This window comes from Tiliqua scincoides, chromosome 2 (assembly GCF_035046505.1).
Source record: "Tiliqua scincoides isolate rTilSci1 chromosome 2, rTilSci1.hap2, whole genome shotgun sequence".
Lineage (NCBI taxonomy): Eukaryota > Metazoa > Chordata > Lepidosauria > Squamata > Scincidae > Tiliqua > Tiliqua scincoides.
In genome coordinates, this window is record NC_089822.1 from 82788562 (window position 1) to 82816261 (window position 27700).

Consider the following 27700-nt stretch of genomic DNA (forward strand, 5'->3'; position numbering starts at 1 on the left):
GGGTAATTACCTGCATTGCCTTTTGACAAGACATAGGATATGCCTTACACCAAGACAGACTGTCAATCCAGCTAGTTCAGTATTGTTGATACTGACTTGGCAGTAGTTTTTTGCTATCTTACCAGAATATTGAACCTAGGTTGCTATGAGTGCAAAGCATGTGGCTCTATTACCGAAGAGCTGCAACACCACAACAGCTTAATAATGTCATTTGAAAGTATCTGAACAAAAAATAAAATGCAGTAAAAAGTTTGAGAATTAGTTTTTTAGAAGTCCATAAACATGATTATAACTGCTTTTTAAACATCCAAGGTAACTAAGAGGCTAATTACAGGTTACAGACAACTACAGCACTGGCCATCTTCTTTGCTGAAAAGCAGCTCTGAAAGAACATCGTCTCCCCTAGGAGAAATGTTTCCCCTAGGATGAAATGTTTCCCCATCGTTTTCCCTAGGAGAAAGGCAGAGGGCGCTCAGCTGCTTCTGCTCCAAAACTGATTCCCCAAGAATGTTTTACCCCACTCTACAACCAGATCTCATGTACATGTTTGGGAAGGCACAAATTTATTTGGAGACCTAGGGGAGGGAGCAATAAATCAGAAAAGCAGCTTGCTGGCAGACAGTTATACACTCTTTCCCAGCTTCAAAATCCCTTCCTCTTGGGTTTTAAGTGCACACATTTGCATGTAGTGTAGAGCTAACCACCTTAAACACTGTTGTAAAACTGATTTTTGCTCAGCTATGGCAATCTTCTGGCTTTTTAAAAACTTATTTTCAGATAAACAAATGCTCAGGAAAGTTGTAGGAGGTGGCAAATGAAACATTAGGCAGAAAGAATCTGCCCACGTGAAGACTGTTAACTTCCGTGGTGCTATGAATTAGAGAGGCTTGACACTAATTCCATATGATTTTCAAATTGTTAATTTTTACATATGGTATTTGTTGGTATTTCTCCAATACAATGTTTAAGGAAATTTACAACACAAATTAGATGTACCAATATTAACATGCAATACAGTAATTTCCCTGCCAAACACACATCTGGTATTTGAGAATGTTGTACATTATACTATTTCCCCATATACCCTATATCCAAAAGGATCACTAGTTTTGAAGACTCAAACAATGCTGAAACTCAGACTACAGGTGTTCGCCAGTATCTGCAGGAGAGGTATTCACCCACCCCACACGGCTAAAGGAGAACTTCTCCACAGCTCCCCGTAACCCTTTGGAACTCCATTACCTATGTTTAGCTTCACTGCATTCACACAAAGTGATCTGGCTTGCTTGAACACTATAAACAGAAAGCTTATAGCAAGGCAAGCAGCCTGCAGTCTAGAAGGGAGAGTGAGCATTTGTTCAAGCAAGACATAATATCACTTCACGGGTATGGGGGAACGCCTGTACTTGCTTTCTAAGTGTTGTAGCTTAGAGTGTTGGAGTTTTAATATTTTACAAAATTAACTGAAAATGAAATTCAAGCCACCAGTAGGAATCAAGAAATCTATTCAAAATTCTGACTACCAATTCCAAGTTGGCCGAAAGACACATTTCTCACAGCTTTCAATAAACAAATCACAGGTTTAAAGGCTACCAACTTCATGAATGCTACGGAAACATCTTTTACAACAGATCAATGAAATAAGTACTTATGTGGGCTGGTATCTTCACTTGCTTTTAGTTCCAAGTCTATTTGCAGTTCCCTCTGCATGCTGCATCTGAAGGAAAAATCCTGGAACCTGGACTATATCATCAACTGTCAGCAATAAGAAGGCTCTGCAGAAAGGGTAATTGTATAAAATATGGTAGTGCAGCTAAAAAGATCTGCTTAGTTTAACATCTGCCTTCTCCCTCGCTCCTCTACTAATCATTCTGAAGAATCATATTATGCTATTCACAGGACAAAATTAGTTATGAGTCCCTCCCACCCCCCACCAGCAGAAAATCAACAGTATCACTCTTCAATCTGAACTTGGATCATTTGTGTGACACACACCACCCATAATCCAAGAAGTTTTCTGAAGAAGTTTATGTGCCTCATGACTTTTTAGACCAGCAATTTTCAACCTCTCATCTCACAGCACACTGACAAGGCACTAAAATTGTCAAGGCACACCATCAGGTTTTTGACAAGACACAACAAGCTGCCAGTGGGGGGACTTACATCCCCCATTGGCCCTACTAATAAATGACCTTCCCCCAACTTCCTGTGGCACACCTGTGGACCACCTGAAGCACACAATGTGGTTGAAAATGACTTAGATCAAACCTCAAGAAGAGCAGCCAGTTCACAATTTACTTCAGTAATTCAGACCTAAGGCAATCTCAGGACAGGCCCACACAACATGTATAAGTACTCAACCAACTCTCAGATTTTGCCAATGTTATTACTAGAGGTGTTTTGTTTTTTTGTTTTTTACACACACAAAACACTTCATTCTGTGCTTAAAATATCCAAATAAAAACACAATATACCGCATTTTAGTGCTTAAAGTATTTTCCAGAAATTAGAACAGATTACTTTTCCTGTTAGAAATACTGTGGGTGCATCTGCCTAAGCCAGTTTTTCTCAAACTGTAGATCAGGACCCACTAGGTGGGTCATGAGCCAATTTCAGATGGGTCCCCATTCATTTCAATATTTTATTTTTAATATGTTAGATTAGTTGCTACCATGGTATGTGACTGCACTGGGGAAATGTTACAGATTTGTACTTTTAACAGGCTACTATGGATATGCTTTTAACAATGATAGTCAATGGGATTTACTCCTGGGTAAGTGTGGGTAGGATTGCAGCCTAAGATTGTTAAAAGTTTTCCTGCCTGATGTTGTCACTTCTGGTCATGACATCACTTCCGGTGGGTCCTGACAGATTCTCATTCTAAAAAGTGGTTTCCAGTGTGAGGAAACCGCCCAGAATTTAGAGCGTTTGAACTCATACAGGCCTGCATTTGTGCCTAGCTATGAGCATAAGCAGGGTGCTTTGGCCAAAGTAGGCCCTATACTTAGCTGCTTGGGTCAATAGGACATTTCAGAAGATGCCCCTTGAATGCCTCTTTGTGTCTGTGTTAAAAAGGAAGTGGTGTTGCAGACACAAGCTTTGACCGCAAGAAGTTGTTCTGTAGAACCTTTGCAGTTAAAAAAGAAAACAGGAAACTGCTAGCTAAACGCAGCAGACAGGTGGTTAGAAGAGAAAAGAGACTTTTGCAAGCATATTACCCAATGCAGAGAGGGGGAGATGGGACTTTTTTGCAGCTGGAAAGATTTCACATATTTAAAGTGCCATATTTAGTAAGGCATGCTAGGCAGAATCTGAATAGGGGGCTGTGTAGGCAAGGACAAAGCCCCATGTGATATGCTGTTTGCCAATAAAGAATGTATCCAAGGCTTTGCAATTTGTATTTTGCCAATCAGAAGTCCAGCCAATGCTTCACAATGCAAGTTTGTTTGTATGTCAACTCACACCCAGAAAAAAAAAAATCAGTGCCACAGACTTTGGAAGCTATTCCTCTGTGTCCAGCAGCCAGCTGAGAATAAAAGCTTGTTTTCCTTGAAACCTCCTGGTGTCCGCTCCCATCCTTGCCTGAACCTGCAACACCAGTTCTAACAGTTTGAGAACCACTGGCCTAACCTATATTGCCTACCTAGTACACTTAAATGTTTAAAATAAATAAAAGTGAGAACTTGGAATGTAAATTTGGAATAAAAACACTTTCCACCTTTTTTATTTGAAGTACCTTGGGAAAGCTATTAATGTTATTTAATTAGAGATATCAAAAATAGCAAGAACTTGGAGGACTATATTACCACCTATCAGTTCGCAACAGTAAACTCCTCAAAAGCCTAGCTTGAATTTTGAGATGTTACAGTCAATTTTAGCTGGTTCTCTCAAAAGGCTCTTAGTCACTACATTCTAATGGGTCTCTAACATCCTTTCCCTCCAACTAAGGTTCCAGGGCACCTGAAGATTGAAGGTGGCTACACCTTAAAAATGTATATCAATTCACATGCAAATGAAACAAGTACAACACCATTTCCATAAGCAAACCGGTTATACAAGAAAAACAAGATTAAAATTCAGTTTATGTCTATAGAGCTTTCCCATTAAACAGGTTTCCAGCATGGTTCAGTGAAGAACATGACTGAATTTCATTTGAATTTATCTACTCTCTTGCAGTAGAAACTCTCCAAAGTTGTTGTTGTGTTTACAAAACAACTTGCTTTACTCTCTCTTGGTTCACAGATGTCAGAGACTCCTGGTTGTTGCCTCTTCCTAATTCTGACATGCAAGACCTGGATTCAAATCACAAGCAAGCCAGAAAGTTTCACCCCAAATATTTTAAAATCCTTCCAAGCTCTAAACTAGTCAAGTTCTGGTTAATGCGTTGACACTATTGGAGAACATGCATTCCAGCTCATGTGAAACAGTAATTCTTCACATTTAACACAGTGCAGTTGAAGTGTTTCTCAGTCACTCTTCCAATTACTAAGCTGTCAACTTTGCAGCAGTCCTCTAAGGTGGGCCAGCTGTTATTATCCTTATATTGCAGATGAGTTTAATGAGCTACGGTGCTGCTATTTTCACTCTGAGACACCTGTAAAAATGTCAGAAGACACCAACTTCCCCAACACAATAAAGAGATCATGGTTTTATCAGTCACCTCTATAATGACTGCTGTATTCAGAGGCTTTTTGAAGCACTAAGAATCAAACATTAATTGGAACTCCACCTAAAAATCATTAAAGTATAGAAATTAATGCTTTAGACACTATTGTTCAAGCTGACTTACAGCTATGTACACAATTCTAAAGTACCAGGCTTACAGGGCATAATATTTATCTTTTATATCTGAATGCTTATGGGAATTTTGAATATTCAATATCAACATGGCAGCCAATTTTTGAGCAGGGTGATGAATGGGAACAGAGGGAGACAAGATGAATTGCAATACTTGGACACTACCAAGAGAATGCAAATATAGACTCTTGAAACAAATGAAGGAGAGACAAGGTTCCCCACCCACCCACTGATCAATACAGGGCTTGCAAAACTCTCCAAGAGTTCAAGGTCCTTACAGCAATAGGTAAATGGAACCAACTAACCACCCAGTAAAAAACCCTCAGTACAGACTACCACAGATTCTGTCTTTAAGACTTGAAGCTTACAGAAACTGTTTCAATTGAACAAGCACCAGTGTCCTGATTTGCACAATACACCATTCATATGAACAGCTTCCTCTTAGCTTGAGGTTTCCAGAGCAGGATCTACGCAGGTAGTCTTTTCTTAAAACACACATTTGCACTAATTTGGCAGTCTGAACACTTTCAATTCCTGAAATTCATATATATACACGTTATATTAAGAAATCTATTTTAATATGCAAAAGATGACATGTCCAATCTTGTCTGATGGCAGAAGCTAAGCTGGGTCAGGCCTGGTTAGTACTTGGGTGGGAGACTGGGAACACCAGGTACTGTAGGCTTATACCATAGTCTTTAGAGACTGAAGGTTGCCAACTAACCATTTTGACCATCTTATCTTAAAAGATGTTTAACAAAAGATGAGTTGTGTTAAGCAAGAAATTTTCTCCCTGCGATGTGAAGAATTTGATCTGTACTTTTTGTTATGGTGAATTAAGAAATGGGACAAGGTCCTTGAGGTCCTACAGACTAACATTTTGATTATTTTGTTCAAATGTAATGAGGACTGCAAGACTATGCTAAAGGAGATTATGGACAGTTTCATATTTTTCAGTCCTCGTAGCATCATTACTTTATACAATAGAAGCAGGCAGTTTTAGAATCTGTTTGGACTTATTCCTTTGTGAAGATAAACATTTCTTAAAAGGCAGCAGTGAACTGGTATAAAAAACTGGTCTTTACAATTAAATATCCCCAAAAGCCTTTGAAAGCTTCACAAGCTGTTACTTCAAAGCCTTAAGCCTCCACCCCCTTTTTCACATTAGACTGGATGAAGTACGAAAATCCATCTTCCAAACTAGACAGCATATTTTATGTCCTTCATTCACAAGAAAGTAACAATAATGCAACTCCCGATTCACAGAAACATATGTGTTGGGTGCACATCCAAGATTCTGGTGCTTACATACCTGTGATTTTGTCTCTTACAAGTTTGCAGGATTCTATCTCACCAATGCTCCCAAACAGACTTTTCAGCTCTTCTTGTGTCATATTCTGAGGAAGATAGTTGACTATTAAATTGGTTTTGCTGTCCTCTGTGTTCCCAGAATCAACTGGTGATGAGCAGTTGTTGTTTATGGTAGTAGGACCATTGGCTGTGTTATTGCAAGTTGGTCCATTAGACAGTTGTGTTTCCATGGCAGCAATTACCTGCTAAAAAACAGAAAATAGGAACTGTCAGAATTCATATTTCAGAATCTATTAGTGATCCTAGCCAAGAATCTAAAGCTTTGTCACTATGCAAGAGTGCCCAATTGTCAAGGCTGCAATAATGGCTTTACAATGGCTCTACCAAAAACTTAATTCTCTAGAAATAAAAACCATTTAGAAGTTTTAAAGCAACAAAGGTTTTAACTGGAAGATTTTTCTCTAAGCGCTAGGAAAAAAAAATCCCTGGAGCTTTAGCCAAGAGCAAGGAACAAATATTTTTCTAACAACTCTGCTTCATGTGAATTCAGTGTTTACACAGTAAAATCTGAGAATTTAATAAAATAGTTTAAGTGCAAAAGTAACATTTGGAAAGATTCTACAATAATTGTAAAAGATGAAACAATGACAGCCAACAGTAGATTTTATGGGAAGAACGAAAGACAATGTACTGTTTTGGTTACTTTTCAAGTATTAAGTGGGTTAGCCACAATTTTCAGTGGCAGCTGACAAATTTAAAGTGTGGAAGTGCCAGCAGAACCATTTGATCCCTTCTTTGCTGGGATTCAAAGATAGGAAAAGTTTAATCAATTATAATGCAACTACTTTCATATCTGTTGCTCCTCCCAGCACCCCAAAAGTGATGCAGCCTGATCTGCACGTTTAGCTGATCTAAACGAATTGGGGTTGCTCATTTGGAAACCCCCGCAAACAATTTGGGCTATTTTAAACAATATGTTCTAAATGCAGAAATTCATTACAAGTCCAGGTGCACTACTGCATGGCAACTCTTGGCAATGTAAGCATGCAAGGCCTAAATATTCTATCTCAGTATTAACTACTTAAGACTGTTCCCAGCTCAGAACCTGAGAATCAAAGTTTTATCAAGTGCAATGCAGAAAACACTCCTGATCTAGTTTAATGCACAGTTCCTGTGCCAACCTACTCAAACTTTAAAGGAGAACTTCAACCTCAGCACCAACAATTAGCCTTCTGGCAATACATGTTTATCTTTGGACATTTGACAAAAGTTAATTTACTGAAAAATGGGAATGTCAGCATGACTTTGTTATATCATTCTTCAGATGAAGTTGAAGAGTAGATGGATTACCCAGGAGAGGTCTGGGATCCAGCAAAAATAAGGGAAGATCCACAGGCCTGTTGATAGCAATTTTTCTCCCAACATATGCTTACATATTGGCCTCTGAGATTTCAACAAAATTACACTGTCCAGGCAGATGCTAGCTGAGAATCATTTAAATAGATTACTATTCAGATATTCTACACACAGCAGAACTGGTGGACTACAACACTACAGACTAAGCCATTCTAAGAATGTGTTCTGATTGTTCATTGAGCGAAACCAGCAAGGTTTTAAGGACAATTAATCTCTACATAATTCCATATTTCTTTTCATGTTTATGTGACAAGAATTAAATCCTGAGCCAACATTCAGAATGAAGAGTCTCAGCAGTTTATACATTCAACAGTTACAGTGTCTCAACTACAGGACCATTTTCGGTTTGGAATAAAGTGACACTAATATCTCGGGTTTTTAACGAGTAGTTCCTATCCCAATGACAGAATCATTCAATCAGAAGTTAAGAGTTCACCTGATGTGCATCAGGTTTTTCAGCAGTTCCTGATTTTTTTTTTCTGGTCAAGTAATTTGACTTGAATGGAATTCTATAATTTCATCAGTAACCAAAAAAATACACAATATACATTTTTTCCACAGTTCCTGTTATTCAGTATTCAGACCATACCAAAACAGCTTTAATACAAATCCTGCTCTTTTTTCATGTTGTGCTAGACAGAAAAGTCAAGTTACTGTGAAGAAAGGCAGGTGGTATAAAAGGAAGTCACATTGATAGGTTTAGAAGATGCCCTCAGCCCAGCCCAACACCCAAAATACAGCCTAATTCCTACACCAAATCTAAAGCTGCAATCCTATACACTTCCCTGGGAGTAAGTTCCAATGAACGTAATGGAACTTATCTGAGAGGACATGCATAGGATCATGCTGTTAGAATAGAGTATGCAGAATTATTCCAAATATGAACTTAAAGTGTTTGGTATGGCCTCAGCACTACTATAAAATGTACAATAAAGCCTACAGAATTTAAGAAAAATCCCACAGACCCCAGTCCAAGGCTCTGCTGCCCACGAACCACTTCTAAGCAGAGAAGCCACATCACACAGTCTGACTGCCATGTTAGTTTGGAGTTGCCGTCTGCAATATGGACACAAAAAGTACCGTATGTTAGATTAGCAAGATAATGCAACAAATCAGTTTTTACAAATTTACAGTAATTGTATTTATATTCCCAGCACGTCCATGCAGTGTGGCTTAATAGAATTTCAGGCAATTCCAATCTAATCTTTTCAAATTCGTTTTACATATTTTTCTTGCAGGATGACTTTTTCAGAAGCCTGATTGGAAAAAAAAGTGGCACAGACTACTTACTTTCCAGCCAACCTTAAACCTATCTTAACAGCTACCTATACCCTTCTATGTCTATGTCTAACAATATAAAAAAAATTATATTGTTAAATCACAGAAAGAAGTTAGATGCCTAGACAATTAAGGATTAATGAAACGGGGGAAGGCAGTTAAATTATCCCAATTAAAAAAACAAAAAAACACCACAGCTATTTGATGTCTGTTCCCCTATGCAGGGGAAGCTGTGGCTGAGCACATGTTTTGCAAGTAGAAGGTCCTAGGTTCAATCTCTGGCATCTCCCCAGATAGGGCAGAGAAACTTTCCTGGACAAAACCTTGGAAAACTGCTGCCAGTCAGTGTCAATACTGAGCTAGGTGGACAATGGCCTGACTCAGTATAAGGCATTTTCATACTTTCCTTTAATTCAGCAGCTGCTGCCTGGCCCTGTTAGACTCTAGCCATCTCACATTATAGGTAAAAATTTGGGGTTCTTTTTCCCAATTCGATGTTGCAACAACAACCCAGTTCAGTGTTTATTTAAAAACAGTTAAAAGGCATTACTGAGATCAAGTAAATGCATCAATATATAGAATGTTTCCAATAATGCACTGTCCCAGGTACACAGAAAAATTAAAGCCCCATGCAAGCTCTAAAACAAGAGGGATTTCAATCTAGCAAAGTCAGGCAGGAACAAATATAGTTAATGTGCCATTTACAATTTGTCACTGGTTCCCCAGACTTTTAATGTAGGATAAATTTTAGGACCACTTATTTACTTTTGTTATGTTTTTGTTAAAAGTGGTATACAATATAAATTTGTAATATTATTCAAGGCAGGGAAATAGGTTTAGCGCCACAACCATGAATGTGCTAAGCTGTCCTTGTCAGTTCCTATAGCAAGATTCATTAAGAGTAAGAATATTGATGCTCTCCAATAACACATCACATTTAAACTATATACAGATACATGTATGTACGTGAACACAGTGCATGAGCATGCGTAAGAACTACAAGTGCCTTTTCAGAACATTTTGGCTTTCCATTGCAAACAGGCTATTCCAATTCAAAGTGGTGTTGCAAATAGAGTCCACAAAAGTTCCTAGCCAATGCAGAAGTTACAAGGTAGATAAACTGTTCTTTTCACAGAATGCTATTTGATCAAAATCATAAGGTTATAAAGCCGCCTATGTAAAAAGACTGCAATAGTTACACACACACACATACCCTTCCACCCCAGTATTCCCAAGTTGAAAGCAAATCAGTAGTACTGTATATCACTTCAAATTAAGTGGTTAGACACCTAGCTGTAAAGTTACTTCTCTTTCCCATTGTAAAAGCACATCCTCTACTGTAAAACAGTGAATCCTCCAAGGACAGAATTATCAAGTTACAGGTTGAATATGAATGAGATAAGCTGGGAAAAATTCAACATGAGACGAACACAGACTGAACAGGACTGACATTTATTAGCTGTTCATGTAATACCTTGACAAACCTGATAAAAGCAGTGATACAAAATACATTTAGTGTCATGTCATTGCACATTCACCAGACGACACATTATACTTCACTGTATCATCAAAACTCTATATTCTTTCAGAGGAATAAAAGATTCCAGCACCTTCAACAATGCCGCAAGCTTGGCTGACATTATAAGCAAACCAAAATGTAGTGTCTCTAGACTTTGGCACAGCAAGGAAATTGCTGAGACAATTGGCAATCAAGTATAGCTGATCATCACAGACTGTTCAGATGGTCAGCCACTCAGCTATAATTTGAGAAAAACTCATTTGCAATATGCAATTTCCAAAGACTAGTTCACCTACCACTGCACAAGAACTAAAAAGAAACTGACAATGTGGCCAAGGGATAATTTTTGGTTTATTGCACCAAGACCAATTTGCAAGTAACCGTGTCAGTCTGAGCACCTACTTCTGTGCCCTATGAAACCCAGACAACCTAACACATTCATAAAAAGGCACATAAGTGGCACTGTTCTCCCAAAAGCAACTGATCTTCAAATGACAACCAAAATACTTGCCCAGCCTTAATGGAAAGGAGAATGCAAACAGATATATCCAAGTCTTGTCAACATTCAGGGAGCACTAGGCATACCAATCTGGCAATTCAGTGTTTAAGACAAAATATTTGAATCTCACAAGAGTTACTTCACCAAAAAAAAAAAAAAAAGATTCTTAATTTTAAACACTCACCTCATTCACACATATGGCCAGAAAGCCATGAAATCCATAGGAAAGGGGGAGTTTGAAATAAGAGGGGTTTGAAATAGAGGTTAAAGGTGACAGGCAGTAGTCGGGGTTGAGGAAGAAATAATATTCCAAGCATCTGTGATACTTTAAAACCTTGAAAACTTTCATAATGAGTGCAAGGAAAATTGAAAGATAATGAACGATAAACCTTTGAGAGAAGGTTCAATCACACATTGCAATTTCTTCTCCTTTATTTATTTAATTTATTTTTAATTAACACACAAACATACAAACATAACATACATTTAGAAATGCTAATACCATATACCATTACTCATTAATCATACCATATCTCCTAATCTACTACTCATCTACTTCTGCCTCTTAGTTTATCCGTTTATTTATATAATATATACTAAATGTTCCCTAATGCCCTGCACTATATTTTCTAAATTTTCACTTTCTAACATAAACTTACTTCAGTTACTCATTAATATTAAAACAAAATAATCTAATTACCGAAGTATAACATATAAAACAATTCTTCCATCTACTTCTAACTCTTCTACTCATTTATATATTTCTTTTATCAAATATAATAGATCTTTCCTAATTCCCTATAATATCTTTCCTAAATATTCACTTTTTATCACCTCAACTAGTTCAATTACTCATTAATATCAAATAATAATCTAATTTCCAAATTATAATAAAACCAACACTCTTACAATATGTTCTTTACCATTCTCCAACCTAATTCTCCAATCTGATTACATTTTTTCTTTAACATAATAACCACCTATAAACCCATTCATCCACACGCTAACATTTCCAGTTATTTTTTCTAATTCATTCTAATTCATATATATAAATTTTGTATATATTTTTAAAGTAAATTTAAACCAGTTATTAACTAAATAAAATCCTCCAATTTTCTTTAACCTTCAGGTTAACCCTCAAGGTTTCTTTTTCTTTCTCTCCATTTTTTCTCCTGTAATATCTTTAATAATTTATTTCCATAACAGAATCCAATAAGCCCACACTTCCTTATATAAGGTATGTTCATTCTTCCAATTAACTGGGATATGTTTTCTTCTTGTTCCAACACATTTTGTATTTTGTCCACCTATGTTACTCTGTCCTATCTTCTCTATTTCAGTCTCCATCAGCGTCCCCTCTAGATCCTGTTGATTTTCCTCTCTAATTTCTGTATCCACTCTTCTGATGATGATTTCATCCTTCACCATCATCGTTTCCACTTTCTCCTTCTGTTGTCTTCACATCTTCCAATTGCTCCTTGCAAACATCTATCTGTTGAGAGACACTCTTTAAACTGGTTTGAATCAGGACCAACTCAACTGCTGCCTTCTCATTGTGAGCAATTTTTCCAAATTTTTGAGGATCATTTGAGTCCAAATATCTGGAACAGGCTCCATCTTGCAATTTCTCTCTAATCCACAAGATGTCCACAGCACATTATTCTCCTTACTTCCACATGTTTTTTTTCAGTCAGGCATTCTTCAAATTTTTCTTACAGATAACCATGTGGTTAATGGAGAAAAACAAAACAAAAGAAACAGTCTCAAGGAGATAAAACTCTTTGAAGTCTAATAAAAATTATGTCCACAAGTTATTCTGGATTTTAGTCCACACACAAAATTATATTTATAATTATAATCCACGACCAATTTATTCCACTACAAAGATAAAAAGCACTTTCAACATCCTTAAGTTTCTCATTATCCAGTGTATCCTTCAGCATATCCAGGACTTTTAGTCAAATCAGTCACTCAAAGCTGGGGACAACATTAACACATACTTATCTTAAATTTTCAACTTAAACTTTACGCTTCATGCTTTTTCTTCTATATGGTATCTTAGCACAGAGCCAGCAGCTTGATTGCAGACACTTCACCTCCCCCAATACTGTCCCTGATGATTAGGTTTCAGAGAAGAAAGCCCCCCCCCCCGGGTTGGGCTTTCAAAATCGCAGGTACCTGCACCATGGAAAGATCTTATCTCTCCTCATAAAGATCTTCAGATCCTCTTCAGACCTGCAGTTTTTTGGGGATAAACAGGCTGTCTCTCAGGAGCCCCTGGAGACATGTCTGTTCATCCACTGTTGGCTCCTCTTCCCTCCGTGATTTCTTCTCAAACCACCACTACCAGTTTCTCTCTATAGCTAAAGTGCCACAATTCTAACATGCAATAAGCTTAGGAAATAGTGAGTTTCCTAACTGAGCTTGGGAAACCAAGTAAGATATGCTAATTTATAGGTGATATGCTTGTTAACCAGTAGCTTCTTGGGGATCTTGAACAGAGACAGAATTCAAGTTCCGAGTACAGGTTTAATTTTACTGTAATAAATTTCGAGGGAGACTTGGAAGCACTTTAAAGATTATCTTAAGTATGATCCCCCAAAAAGATCACAGAGGGTATAAAAGGTGTCCAAGACAAGCAAACAACAGCATAACCCAAGGAAACACCAAACCTAACTCAGGTGCTCAAGGCAGCTGTCAGTCATATTTCTACTATACTTCCATTCCCCCCAAAGATCTTAGAAGAGAACCTTATCTAAGTTGGTACTACTCTTAATGGCAGAGGAGTGTAAGTTAGCTGCAAGGATGACTGAAAATTCACACTAGGCTGTTTGAACATCTGATGATGTTTGGTATTTATACAACACTTATCACATCCACCAAATGAGTAAGGGAAAATTGCTCCATTCTGGGTCCCAAGAGCAACCGCTGAAACATGCGCATGCCTCACCCAACATGAACGGTCACATTTCCTAACTTTTGCTACTGTCTAAAGCAGCCATTTCCAACCACTGTGTTGTGGTACACTGGTGTGCCATAAAAGCTCTGCAGGTGTGCTGTAGAAGTATCATTTGTTAGTAGGGCCACTGGGAAATGCAAGCCCCTGCTGTCAGTGCAGTGTGCCTTGTCAATTGTCAAGAAACTGATGGTGTGCTTTGACAATTTTTAGTGCCTTGTCAGTGTGCTGTGAGATGAAAAAAGTTGAAAATCACTGGTCTAAAAAGTACAGAAGAATGTTCACGGTTACAAATGACAGACTGCCAAGGCCAGCAAGAGGCTGTAGACCCCAATAATGAGGCAATGCTATCCTGGCTGCTCTGACAGTACTGCTTTCCTCAGTTAGGAAACAGAAGGGCAGGAATTCTAGTTTTCCCTTCACTGCATCACCCTACTCTGCCCCACTCTGGCAAAGGGGCCAAGATTAGTTATATAGGTGCTCAATCAAGTAGTATCTGCGCCACATTTAGAACCTTCCTAATGGGTCAACAAAGTTTCATTATCACTATTATGCCAACACATTTTACTACTAAGTTTTTTTCTGGCATGGAGGAACATGTAATTTCAGCCAAGGATAGTTTTGAATATATTAAAGTATGTAATGGAATGAAGCAACTTTTGTACCAGAAGAACAAAAAGGAGACATTGCTGAGTGGTAACTGCGATCGAACTGGAGGCTAGAGTTCAGAATAGAAAGACAACACGGATAAAGCGGAGACAGAATGTAGGCAGAAACCTTTAGAAATAGGATAGCTTTAACAAACAATTTGGCAAATCCAGTTCCTTTTGTTAGTTGATACCCATGTGAATAAAACCCAATTCTCTCTCATCTGCATCCATAGGTAATGCCCTTTGTTTTTTGCCTGTTATTGTAACTTTTGAGAACTGAATAAGAATTGTAGCTTTGCACAAATCTTACTTCTAAAAAGAAACATGAAAAGCACATGCTGCTTTTGTCCTCTTCTGTTTCACAAGGGCAGCAACATCATATTTTTTCTTTACTACAACTGTGTGCTTTTGACATTTCAGGCTTTTCTTCTCATAGAGGGTTCTTAAAAATTCATCTTTAAAGTTATGATACAGCAAGCCTTAGAAATGAATCCCAAGATGTAGACTCAGTCCAATTAGAGAGAAGGGTTGTTCTTTGAAGTCTACCTTCCTAATGTTTCAATATGCCTTCTCCCTTCCTGCAGCTGAAGAACCAGAGACGTACAGGTCAATGTAGACTCAAGATTTACAGTTGTCATCTCTTGCTACTGATGGTTATAAAAAGTAATCTCCATCAACTCGTCTTCTCCCACATGGTAATACCCAACTACTATCTCTGGTGGCCCTTCCAGAGTGGCCTCCCCCACCTCATGAAGGTAGACAAGCAGCAACCAAGTGGTGGGGGGTCGTTTCAGGAAATTCTTCCGCCACCTAATTGCCAGGCCTTATCCATGACTACATTCAGGAAGATCACTTCCACCAGCTTTTAATTCATTCAATATTGCTGGGGGGGGGGGAGGATATATTCTGATTTCCAGTTTTTATTACTCATATTATATTGATATTGTAATCAATAATATTTAAGACAATACATTTAAAAATTCTTAACTAGACCAATACCACACTTCTAACCTATTAGACACAACAGTGTTCTACTTTAGTACTTATGAGTAGTTGCAATGAGAATACCTTCTCACTAATTAGACTTCCAGAAAGCCTTCTGTATAATACTGCATTTGTTTAAAAGAGATTTAAAGCACTCTGTTACCCACAAAGTTTTTTTCCCCACAAGTCTAATGGTACTCTGTTCATAGCTGGTTAGGAGTCTGCAGCAAAAAAAAAAGGCAATCAAAAGCATCATGACGCAACAGTAATAAGACTGAAAAAGCAAGCCAATTACAAAAAAGTTAAAATAATTCATATAGAGTGCATTAACTGCAATCTTCCCAAATTCTTTCCTCCTGGAACAAGAATGGGTCCCTGTTACTCTTTAAGTGTCCCAAACAAAAACGCAAACACCTGCCCTGGGGAGTTGCAACCCCCCAGGTTAGGAAACACTGAACTAAGGTAATTATGCTTAAATAAAGCAGAAAAGACCCATTTGACAGCAGAAGAACAGCCTGGTCTTACAACTACAGTTTGAGGCTAAAGCAAAAGTGGTTTAAGTTCACACTTAAAAATGTGAATGCAACCACTAGAGTTTGCAGACACTTGTCATATGGTCCCTTTCTTAAGAAACTAAAACTGATTGTTGCTCTGTCAACTGAACACAGTGGCAAAACCAGGTCTGCACTGTATAAAGTGTGGAACAGTCAAAAGAGAATCTAGTTGTTTTTTTTTTAAAGCAAGTTATTAACTTTAACACACCCCAGGAAGTGAAGGCAGAAAAAAGCTGCTACCAATGCTTGACATTTTTGCAAGCTAACCAGCCTATGGCTACAGTAAAAACCTGTGTGGCATTTTAAAAGATACATGCTCCAGTTTTATTTATACTCCCAGAAGCTGTCAAAAAAATATTGGGGGGGGGGGATATCCTATAGAATGCTTCAACCATGTCCATCTATACTTAGCTTCCTGTTCCATTCTGCTATCTTATTCTACAGTGCACTCTGAGAACTTTGTTAAAGGTAGGAAAATATTAAAAATCAAACAAACTGAAGTTCTTTAAGTTATGTTGTATGGATTACACCAAGGAATCTGTTGCTAAATGAACACAACCCATCAGATTCAGGTAGGCACTGCCCAAAATGCATCAGTCAACCACCAATCACATATGACAGTGGTCCCATACACTACAGTTCCCAAACAGTAGGTTGCAACCCAATTTTGGGTGGGTCACAGCAGGTGCCAGTTTTGACACTGAAGACTTTCTGGGGTGTTACTGGCTGACAAAAGGCATTCTGGGGCACTTACCAGCCACCAAAAATAGGATGCATGCATAGTAATGAAATGTATCCAACATATTTTGCAGAACACGTCCCTGTTATTAATACATACCTGTATATGCAACACTAAGGCTGCAATCCTAACCACGCTTTCCTGAGAGTAAGCCCCATTGAACAAAATAGGACTTTTGAGTAGACCTGGTTAGGATTGTGCCCTAAGTGTAGAAGTCATGTTCTCAGTGTTGGGTCTAAACAATTTTTTTCAAGAGCAGAAAATGACAGGCACTTCAGCTTAACAGAAAATAGGGCTAAAGTTATGCTTAAGCTGTCTGTACCTGAAAACTATTTGACACACTTTGACCTAGTTCTTCAGTTATTCAGCTTGGTGATTCTACTATTGTTGCCAAATTTTCAAGACACAGGCTACAAGAGCTTCAAACAAGATTCAGCCTCTTTTTGAGCAAGCTCTTCAAGCTATGCAGAGCTCTTTGTTTTCAGTGGTTACTGAGAAAACACTCTTGCATGCATCATCATCTGAAGCATCAACACATGGACTGCTTAAATGAAAGATACTATACAGCTACCGTAAAAAGCACTAAAGAGTTTTCTTACACTAACATCCCAACCCCAGACTCCTTTAGTAAGTGTTCATAATTTCAATGGACTGTACTTCCACACAAGCATACTTAAGAGCTGCTTAGTAATAACCATTTGAATGGTGCTCAAGTTTACAAAGCATTACATATGAAACATCTTGATGCTCACCATATAAGGCAAGTATGGTTTTACCTCAAGGTAAAAAGGGATAAGTTCCCAGAAAGAGCACTGAGCATTCACAAAATTGAGCAACTTAGTGCTGTGCAAAATAGTGCTATCAGAGACATTTTTACGAAGCAGGAAACTGGTAGTGATTAGCCCCCTGCTACCTTGAATGCACTCTCCCACTGGTGTCTATCACAACCAGGGCAAAGAGTGCTATAAGGAATCTGTACTAGAAACAGTGCTCTGGAACATACTACTACAAACATAGGGCTATGAGGGAGTGGCTGGTTTAAAGTAAAGTTCATAGCAAAGACAAAATCCTGGCCAATGTCCCGATTTTCAGATTAGTTTTAAAGTAACTGTGGAACTGAAACTAAAGATTCTCCAGTGGTTTCAGGGTAGCTTAGTCTTCACCTGTGGATGGATTACAGGATAAAGGAGACTAGCGCCTCACTATCTCACACAGATCCATTTTGGCACCTAAATGCAAGATGCCAGTATTGCTGGCCCATTGAAAGGGATTCTCTCAGCACAGATGTGGAACTGAGTGAAAAGGGATGAACTTGATGGTATGAGTGAACTTGGTGATATGGTGCTTCCCCCCAAAACCCCACTGGGTTCCCCTCCTTTTCAAATCAATGCCAAGGGAAGGAAAAGTAACCGAATGGCCTCACTGCTTTGTCATCTGCCTCCAATTCTGGCAAACAGAACCTATGACCCCGAGGTGTGTCCCCCACCCCGTAAACCTGATTTGTCTCAGACTAAACTCACATCTTTTCCCAGAGTTGTGGGCCATGATTTCCAGGTCAACATGAACCCCTTTATGCAGTGAATGAAAGAACCTTGTCTCCACTGAATTAGAGAAATGGGGGGGGGGTGCCTAATCTGGCTGGCACTTTCAATCCTAATCAGGTTAAGATTGTTAGGAGTAAACATCCTAGAGAGGAAAGCATGCATGCTAGATGATGAACCAAGATAGTTACAAAGATCTTTCCTTCACCCTCTCTAGGGGCTCTCTTCTCATATTCTAAGCCAAGCCCCCTTCTAGCATCATCAGCTTAGAGAATCTGACCAATTTCCTTCTGCAGAGCCAGTGAATCAGAGATCTTTTCCTTTAAGATTTCTCAGGTGTGGGAATCATTTCATTCCTGGATCTTTGAGGAGACTATAAAAAGAGAGTGGGGCTGCCACAGCAAGGGGCAAGTCAGCATCCAAGCTCACTGTCAAGTTCTATACTCTTCTTGCAGAAATGAACCAAAAAAGCCTTCAGTTGCTGCAACAGTGGCCACAGCAGGCAGAGCTTGACAGTCCCAACATGGACAAGAGCTTTACTTGTGATGCCTGCAGTAAGTCACTGAAACAATCCCAAGGATTAAAAGCCTCTTCAGCAAATTCAGGATCTCAGTAGCCAAGTCACTATTCTCCAGTGGGCCCAGAATTCGGTATCAGTCAAGGTGAATGTCCACAAACATTTCGAAGTTATAAAAAAAAAGAAGATTGCCTAGTTTGCATCCTTCTTGAGCCACTCTGATGGATACCAACCAATTTTCTACTCTGGTAACATTACCATCTGAGAACTTCTGAGGTTCTGCCTAGATGCAATACATGACTTAGGAAGTGGACACTGATTCTGGTTCTCAGGCCCATCTAACAGGTGTGACCTTCTCTGGAAGCAATTGCTTGGAGATTCCCTGGATCCCATCCTTATGAAGATAAAGCAAAAGAAGCCTTACCCACCAGAAAGCTACCCAACAGGAGTAAATGAGTACTCTTTTAAGGGCCAAGGCTCCAGTCAGACCTTTGAAGAAGAATGTGAAACTAAGGTCTAGAGAGATTTTAAATCCAAATGGTTTTAAATTCCAAATGGGAACAGGGTAGACCTGCCTTCAAAGACCACTCCAATCCATCCTCACCCTCTGTACTCCAGAGGCCACCAACACCAACAGTCAGTATGACTGACACCACACAGCCTCATCACTCAGTTGTGTAGGGGGCTGTATTCAGCTGTTCGAAGCAAATTGTGTAAGTTAACCTCTGATCATTGGGTTATCTCAAGGTGTTATGCCCTGGAACTCACAAAGAAACCCAGTAACAGGTACATGGATTCCCGGGGAGCAAAATGCAACACCAAACAATCTCATTTTAGGAACAATCAACCACTTGCTCCAGATTGGAGCTATGAGGCATGTCTCTGAGAACTTGATTGGGTCCAGAGTCTACTTACATTTTCTCATCATTCCCAAGAACAGGAACGTCAGTGCAATTCTCAACGTGCAGTGACTAGATCTCTTCAAGATGAAACAGAAGAGAGGTTTCATTCAATCCTACTAGCAATATGACTTTCTTCCATCCTTAGGCCTGGTGAAATACCTACCCATCAGACCTTCTCAACTTCTCCACTTCATGTATGCAGGTCACCACTTTCAACAACAAGCTCTTCCCCTTTGGGTTGTCAGACCCAAGTGTCTTCACCAAAATGCTCATTGCCCTGGTAGTACAACAGGGAGTAACAGTATATCTGTTGTTGGACATCCTGATTTGGTCCCACAGTTTCCAACAGGGCACAAAGGATGTCCATAACAGCATGGTTTTGCTGAGAGCTTTGACAAAAGCTTCCTAGTCCTGACAGTCATATCTGAGGGTGATAATTTTCAGTTCCAACACTGAAATCAATGATCCAAAAATAGCACTGGTCAGTCTTAAAGGCTCCACGTCCTGACACAGCTACTGGGTATGCTAATTGGGTAAGAGGCCCTTTTTCAAGTGGGTGCTCCTCTATTTAGCAGGGGGAGAGTAACTGGCCCACCTCACCCCAGCACTGTCTGTTTTAGTGGCTGTCTGCTGGTATTAATTTGCATCTTTTTAGATTGTGAGCCCTTTTGGGACAGGGAGCCATTTAGTTATTTGATTTTTCTCTGTAAACCGCTTTGTGAACTTTTAGTTGAAAAGCGGTATATAAATACTGTTGATTGATTGATGCTGACATGCCAGGACATGAGTCCATAGGCAAGATTCCAGGTGAAGGCCCTGCTATTACAGTTGTATGGCCCAACCAAACTTGCACAATGCATCTCTTAAAGTTAGTGTAACAACCTACTGTGGTGGCTTAAAAACAGGAACCTGAACCATGGATCTCCTATTCAAAATTTGTCCCAGACCCTAGGGTACACAGATGCCAGGGGGTAGATATGGGGAGCTCATCACAGGGACTCTGATCAGTTTAAGTGTGGGAGAAGCATCAAGTTCCTCACATTCAGCCATGAAGGACTTCTGGCAGCATGCGGAGCTCAATGATATCCTGTTGTATACAGACAATACCTCAGCCAAGGTTTACGTCAAATGGGGAGGGACAAGGCCTTTATCTCTTCCAATAGTTATTTGCAGTGTTTCCTTGGGCAGAGAGGCATTTTCATTTCATCAGGGCACAATGCATTCTGTGACTAGCCAATATCAAAGCTGACTGTCAACATACAAAGCCTCAAATTAGAGCTGTGCCTGCACCTGAAGATATTCCACTAAATACTCACAAAATTTTGTCCTACAGAGCTAGACTCATTTACATCCCCCTCGGAACACTGCAGTTCCGCTCCAAGACCAGTCAGATGTCATAGATGCCCTCACCAGTCATGGCTCAGTGGAACCCTGTATACTTTTCCACTTTGTCTGATTATACAAGTCATATGGGAAAATAGGGAAGGCAGCAGTGGAGGTGGTCCTGGTTGCGTCCCACTGGCTCAGACTGCCTTGGTTCACAGACCTAGTAAAAAATGTTGTGTCAAGATCCATGGCATCTCTCTCAATGTACAGGCCACCTCTCTCATGGACATCTGCTCCATCTGAAACCAAATGTCTATCTCATCGTGTGGTGGTTGAGCAGAGTGGTATATCAGCAGTAGGTTATCCATAGGCAGTGATGTCTACCTTACCTTCAGAAGCCTGCAAGTACATAAGAGGGTGAACAATTCTTCCTTGGGTGTCTGTTATGTGGTACACAGAAAAGGAGAGCCTGTTGAGCCCCCATCATTAAAGGAACTGTTAATTTCTCTAGTTTGGCACAAAGGTCTCAGAATTCATCCAGATTTTAGCAACTGCCTCTACTCTGGCACATCCCTGAGGGAGTTCTCAACATCATGTGCAAAAAAGCCTCCATGGTGTAGCTCTAAAAAGTCCTCCACCAAATTCATCCGGTTCCATCCTGGGACTTCAATTTAAAGAATACAATTGTTGTGTATTTCAAAGCTTTGTAATATTCCTCTCTTAAGTTGTAGAAGCCATTTGTGTTACTCTTTGCTGGGAAAATGCTCCAATATGCTCAGATACCCTGTTTCTTCACAAGTTCTCAATTCATCTGAATAGATGCTACTCTTATTCAAAGTATGCCCTGTTTGGGGAATAAGCAAAGGTGCTATGATAGCTTAATTTTGGAAATGTAAGCTGCTGGGGCATTAAGGAACAGATTATAGTTAACTGTACTGCTTCTGCAACACTGCAGGGCATTTGTACCATGCAATCTGAATCACCAGATTTGTCCATCTTCTGCAACAAGGGAAAAAGATGTTCCAAACACACAGTATCCTCATCTCTTTGCAAGCTGACCAAAATCAGCTTCTATTCTAACCCGAAAAAATTAAGCATCAAGTGCAGAAGTAATCAATGTAGTTAGAAAAAGATTAGTTATTTGGGCTTGGGAATAGCAGAGAAATCAGCATTGTGTCAAGAGAAATGTAACTAAAAATGTTCAGAATGAATGTTGTCTAATAAAGCTAAATTTCAATACCAACAGAGTATTATATAGTGATCCAGAGATGTTAGGAACACAGATGTTAGGAACATGTTAGGACACACCATAGGAGTAGCTCCTAAATATTTTAAGTTCTTTAGTTTGCACTAGATAAAAGTAAATTTTCTGGAAAGGAAAATTCTTCGTTTACTAGAAAAGAAGAAGTCGTTAATGCTTTAAGGCAGTAGTTCCCAAACTCCTCAGAATCTACTTCTGGTTTTGTGATAGAAAGGGAAAAGTGGTTTCCGATTGCGTATTTTACACAGAGGCTTGGAAAGCCCTGTAGAGGCCTTCACAGGGCTCACCACACACACACACACACACCACTCTCTTAAGTGCAAAGCAATTAAGATAGAGTTAAAAAATATTCAATTGCCACTCATAGGACAGCTTGCTTTCAGAAAGTTCAGAAGATGAGTTTCTTCCATTTCTTCATGCTAATGTTGAGGTCTACAGTGTTGAAACCCAAGTAACAAGTGTCCCGTATTTACCACAACACTCATGGCTCCAATGGCCACCTTTAATTTTGCATTTGCCCCTACTTTAGCAACCAGCAAAAATTAAGATATTATCTGGGTGCTGCACCTTCATTTAACATCAACATACTCACAATTGTTTTATTCATATGTTTTAATTTTATAAGTATACCAACACAATACGGTTTCATATGATAAGTCATATGATCCAGGCTATGAAGAGGTTGTCCCATAAATACTACATACATTCCAATTTTGCCTCCCTCATCTGACACACAGCTTCAGAGTTCCTGAAAGTGTTGTACCTATTCCTACATAAATTCCTTCACATCAAACTTTATAAACCATTTTAAAAGGAGTAAAAGATAGAAGTCATTCATTTAAAAATCAGTGACAATTTAAATAGAATCCTAAGATCTAAAGTTCGTTTTCCATTAGACTTTGCAGGAAAAGTTTTTTTCAGGCTATTCTCAAAAAATACTACTACAGGCTGTTAACACAAATGAGGGCCATATTAACCATTCATCAGGCAAAAAAAAAAAAAAAAGAGAGGGGTGGAGAAATACCTCTCAAGGATTGTCACAATTTATACGAAATACTACCAAAATGCAAGGATTATCCATCACATCACAGTCCAAGACCAGTGTTGCCGCATGCCCAACTAAAGCTCATTTCAGTGCTATTGGAATGATCTTCCTGGCCATTAGCAAATTCCACGCAGCTAGATCATCCTCCAAGAGTTTCCAACCCTACAGATGCAATGGAACACAGGATCTTTGCCATAGGACAAACATCACATGATCACTGAGAGTTAGCCCCACAGTGCCTTAGAACTATTAACAGATTGCACAGAGCATTTAAAGGGTGCTTGTATCCATTTTCTTGAACAGAAATGTGTTATAAACAAAAACAAGATAAACTCAGAGTATAGAATCCACTTGTCATGTAAGAACATGCAAAATTGCAACTACTGCCATTTTATTCCACAATGAGGGTGACTAGAGTGGGGCACAAGAAGGAAAGTTCCAGGTGCAGGTCCCGACCTACATAAATATTACAATAAAGTCTATGAAATATATAGATGGTTTCCAGAACAAGAATTTCTTCCTCTGGAAAAACAATTTGAATGCTCTTTTGATTCGATCCCGAGATCACATATCCAAAAGTCTCAGGAAGGACAGCATACAACATCCTCATTTTATCCTCTCAGCTCTGGAAGGTATTTACAGCACAACCCTAATTCTACTCAGAAGTAAGTTCCATTCTATTAAATGGGGCTTACTTCTAGGAAAGTGTGTGCAGGACTGTGGTCTTAAGGTACTGACACAAGATCACCCAGCTACTAGAAAAGACAATTTAGACCCAGATCTTCCAGGATCCAGTGTGACACTATACACTACACTAGGTCTTAAGACTCTGTTGTCAGAGAGAAGTAACAAGTATGCACTCAAAGAATACAAGTAGGTGATTACATGTACAGGTACCTAGCCATAACCAGTTCATGTTTGTTGCCTACCATTTACATTTTAAGAAAGACTTGCGTGTCATTAAAGCGGTACTAGCATGAGAGAAACAAGTTCTTATTATGCAACACCATCATGTAGTATAGATAAGGTCTTTATTAAGTTCCAAAGAACTACTGGAGAGATGCCAAAGAACATACATGCATCCCCTGAATCTCTGAACAGCAGATACTGCATACAAACAGTTCTCCAACAATGTGTTACAGACCACCAGTGTGTTGGAACCTGATGTTTGACAAGTCGTGAAATTGACACGCTGATAGCCAACAAGGATGATGTACTGAGCCCTACAGAAAGGTGAACTGAGCTTCACATGCACATTTACTCATGAGTAGGCATTTTGGGACCTTCAGTCCATTTTGACTGTCAGGCTAAGAGGAATGCAATGCCACCAGAATGGTCCCAATCTGATGAATGTCGACCTCAAACACACCAGAAAGCACAACCACCACTTGCTACAGATAAAGAACTTACTCTACATACTTGCCCTATATTTATGATCTTCATACAAGTGATGTTCTGGCATTTTAACTGAATTTCCCAAGGTTGGCACATACCCTGGGATTGAGGTCTAAACTTCCTACAACATTTCATACTACAAAGACAGACTACTCATTGACTTCAATATCTAGAAAGATTCTAGAACAGATTAATATTGGGGAGATTTCCAGGAGCCAGCCTGGGCTTCTCAAGAACAAGCTATACCAGACTAACCTCATCTTTTTGAGTGACACTTGTCAAGATGACTGGAAACGCCATGGACATAGCATTCAACATTCAACAAAGTATTTTGATAGGGTCTCCCAAGATAATAGAATGGTAAAAATGGGGGCTAGATATTACCAACCGAATCATCATTCCCAACAAGTGCCAATAAATGACTCCACATAAGCATGGAGGAAGGTATTGAGCAAAGTGCCACAGGGTTCTATCTTGAGTCTAGATGACCACCAAGGACCCTTTCAGCTCTTAGAACATACTACCTTTTATATTCTTTATCAAGTACTAGGAATTGAAAGGGATCAAAGCAGAGGGGTCCTCTCAGATCACAGTTTAGTAGCCTTTGCAAGTCACTTCCCTGTTTATACTCTCCTGCTTACATTGTTGGCTGAAACATTGAGAGTGGATGAATTGCAAAACATACATAATTACCAATTACATTCAAAGGAGGATCTGCAACTGGTGAGAATATTTTTTATATTTATTGTATTGCAGAGGTATTTTTAATAGCAAACCGGCTATGAAGTAGTGAATAGAAAAGTCTATTGGAACAGGCTCATGATATTCTATTACAGCCATCTTGGGCTGAATTCTAACAGGTTCGGAGGTTTGAGAGGGAGAGAGAAAGCAGACATCCATCCAACTTTTGGCAGAACCCTGAATGTTCTTTTTGCCAAAACCAGTATCTTTTAATTGTGTTGCTCTCAATATAAGTTGGCCAGCAAACACAGCAATGGTTCTTCTGAATGCTCTCTGGTCATAGTCTCAATATCAGCATTTTCAATTTTCATGAATAGTCTGATCTGGCAGAATGCTCTGCAGGTGCGCCATGGGTTTCTGGAGGAGGGTCATTTATTAGTTGGGCAAATGGGGACATGATCCCCCACCAGCAGCCTGGTGTGCCTTGCCAATTTTAGCATCATGTCAGTGTGCCAAGAAATGAAAAAAGCTGAAAATTGCTTTTCTATAATGGCTCAACTGACATTATCTGTAATTGAGAAGGCATTTTTCCTGAATTAAAAAAAATGACAAGAGTTTTAAAAACCCTGTCATTTGGTTGTGCAAGCTTGTAGAAGTTTGGGGTTGTAAACCGTTTTCCTAGTGCACTCTGGCTTCTACCACCTTCTCAATGGTCTGCATATATGGCTTTTAACTGAACCGAGCCATCTGTTCTAAAAAAGGTATTTTAGTGTCATGTATATTGCTTGTTTCAATGTAGAATGATGTCAGGAGTGGCAGGTTGGGCTAGATAGGTCCAATTCATCATGAACAGGTCTGAGACAAGCTATTAATACAATTTCACTTTGTACTCATTAAATACACCATCTTCTAGAAAACTATTTTAGATCCAAAGCCAAGGATAACTTCTCTAAATAAAAAACAAAAAGTTTTAAAAGTATATGCCCAGGGGAGAAAAAAGCTCAGCTATAACCAAATACCATTTAAAGTTAGTATTCAAAATAGCATTGATTTAGAGTGACAAGTTTCATGCACTAAATTCAGATTCCCAACTTTAAAATAGAACCACACATGCAGACAGCTCCCAAGGGAACTACTTGAATCCCTTTCACTATTCCTCAAGAATTGTTGGCTTCTATTATTAATCATCCACAGAAGAACACAAATCCTATTGTGCTACAGACTGCAGTTATGTCGACTATCCCACTACTATACAGAGGTTTAGAATGTTAGAAGAGTCCTTGAAGATCACCTGGTGCAACCCCCTATCCAATGGAGGCAACTACTACAGTATTCCCAATAGGTGATCATCCAGCCTCTGCTTAATGAAATGGAGCCCACATTTCATAAAGGCAGATGGTTCCAGTGCCAAACAGCTCTTACAGTTAAAAAAGTTCCTCATGTTTAGTATAAAACTACTTTCTTGTAGTTTAAATTCATTAAAACTGCCCTGAGAAACTGCATCAGAGTGTAAATCTGCTTCTTTTATGTGACAGATCTTTGGATACTGGAAGATGGCTTACACTGCAGGGGTGCTCAATAGGTGGATCGCGATCTACCGGTAGATCGCGAGGCAAAATGAGTAGATCGCGGAGCCCTGTCTCTCCAAACTGTTAATATGTCAGTTTCGTCTAGTGACTAGACGAAACTGACATATTTAGCTGACACTAAACTGAAACTGACACTTTAGCTGCTCTTCAGGCATGCAGCAACAAAACTGACGAAACTGACTAGACTCCAGCAGGGGCTCCATACATTAAAGGGGGTGTCTGTCAGACGCTTCCTTCCCCCCTGGTAGATCTCCGGGCCTTGCTGGGTTTCAAAGTAGCTCTCGAGCCAAAAAAGTGTGAGCACCCCTGGCTTACAGTGTCCCACTGAAATGACCAAAATATGTACTTTGAGTTGAACCAATGCTCCTTAATCCCCATTATCCTACACCTTTGCCTTCCCATCGTACTTTTATATCTTCTCTTCAGAGACAGTATTCTGTAATTATTCACAAAGATGATCATGGTAGATAGCCAGACCCTGTTAGGAATCAAATGGAAAGATCTTTCCAAATTAAAGACAGGAATTTAAATTTCTCTCACACAAAATTCTGCTTCAGTCTTACTGGCAAGCTAATTCCAATGAAACAGTGATAAACATTCATAGGATTACAACATTAAACACATGATTTAATGTTGTGATCTTATGGATATTTTTAGCACAATTTCAGAAAATAGTTGATAAAACACATGATGAACATTAAGTCCTTTCCCTTATGCTGCTGGTAAAGAAAAACCGAATA

At 39.1% G+C, this 27700-nt stretch overlaps 1 protein-coding gene across 8 annotated transcripts in view; it reads right to left on the minus strand.

Moving 5' to 3' along the window:
• Positions 1-8561, minus strand: part of ELAVL2 (ELAV like RNA binding protein 2) — a 76507-nt gene extending 67946 nt beyond the window's left edge. For 4 of the 8 annotated variants that reach the window (XM_066613667.1, XM_066613666.1, XM_066613662.1 and 1 more), the window contains exons 1-2: positions 8490-8561; positions 6110-6353 (exon numbers count right to left, since the gene is read on the minus strand). In XM_066613667.1, the coding sequence (XP_066469764.1) occupies positions 6110-6353; positions 8490-8561 (316 nt within the window). Of the gene's footprint in view, positions 1-6109; positions 6357-8489 lie in introns of those variants that run through there. The other 4 variants (XM_066613665.1, XM_066613664.1, XM_066613668.1 and 1 more) reach the window with 3 other exon arrangements.
• Positions 8562-27700: the final 19139 nt, after the last annotated feature.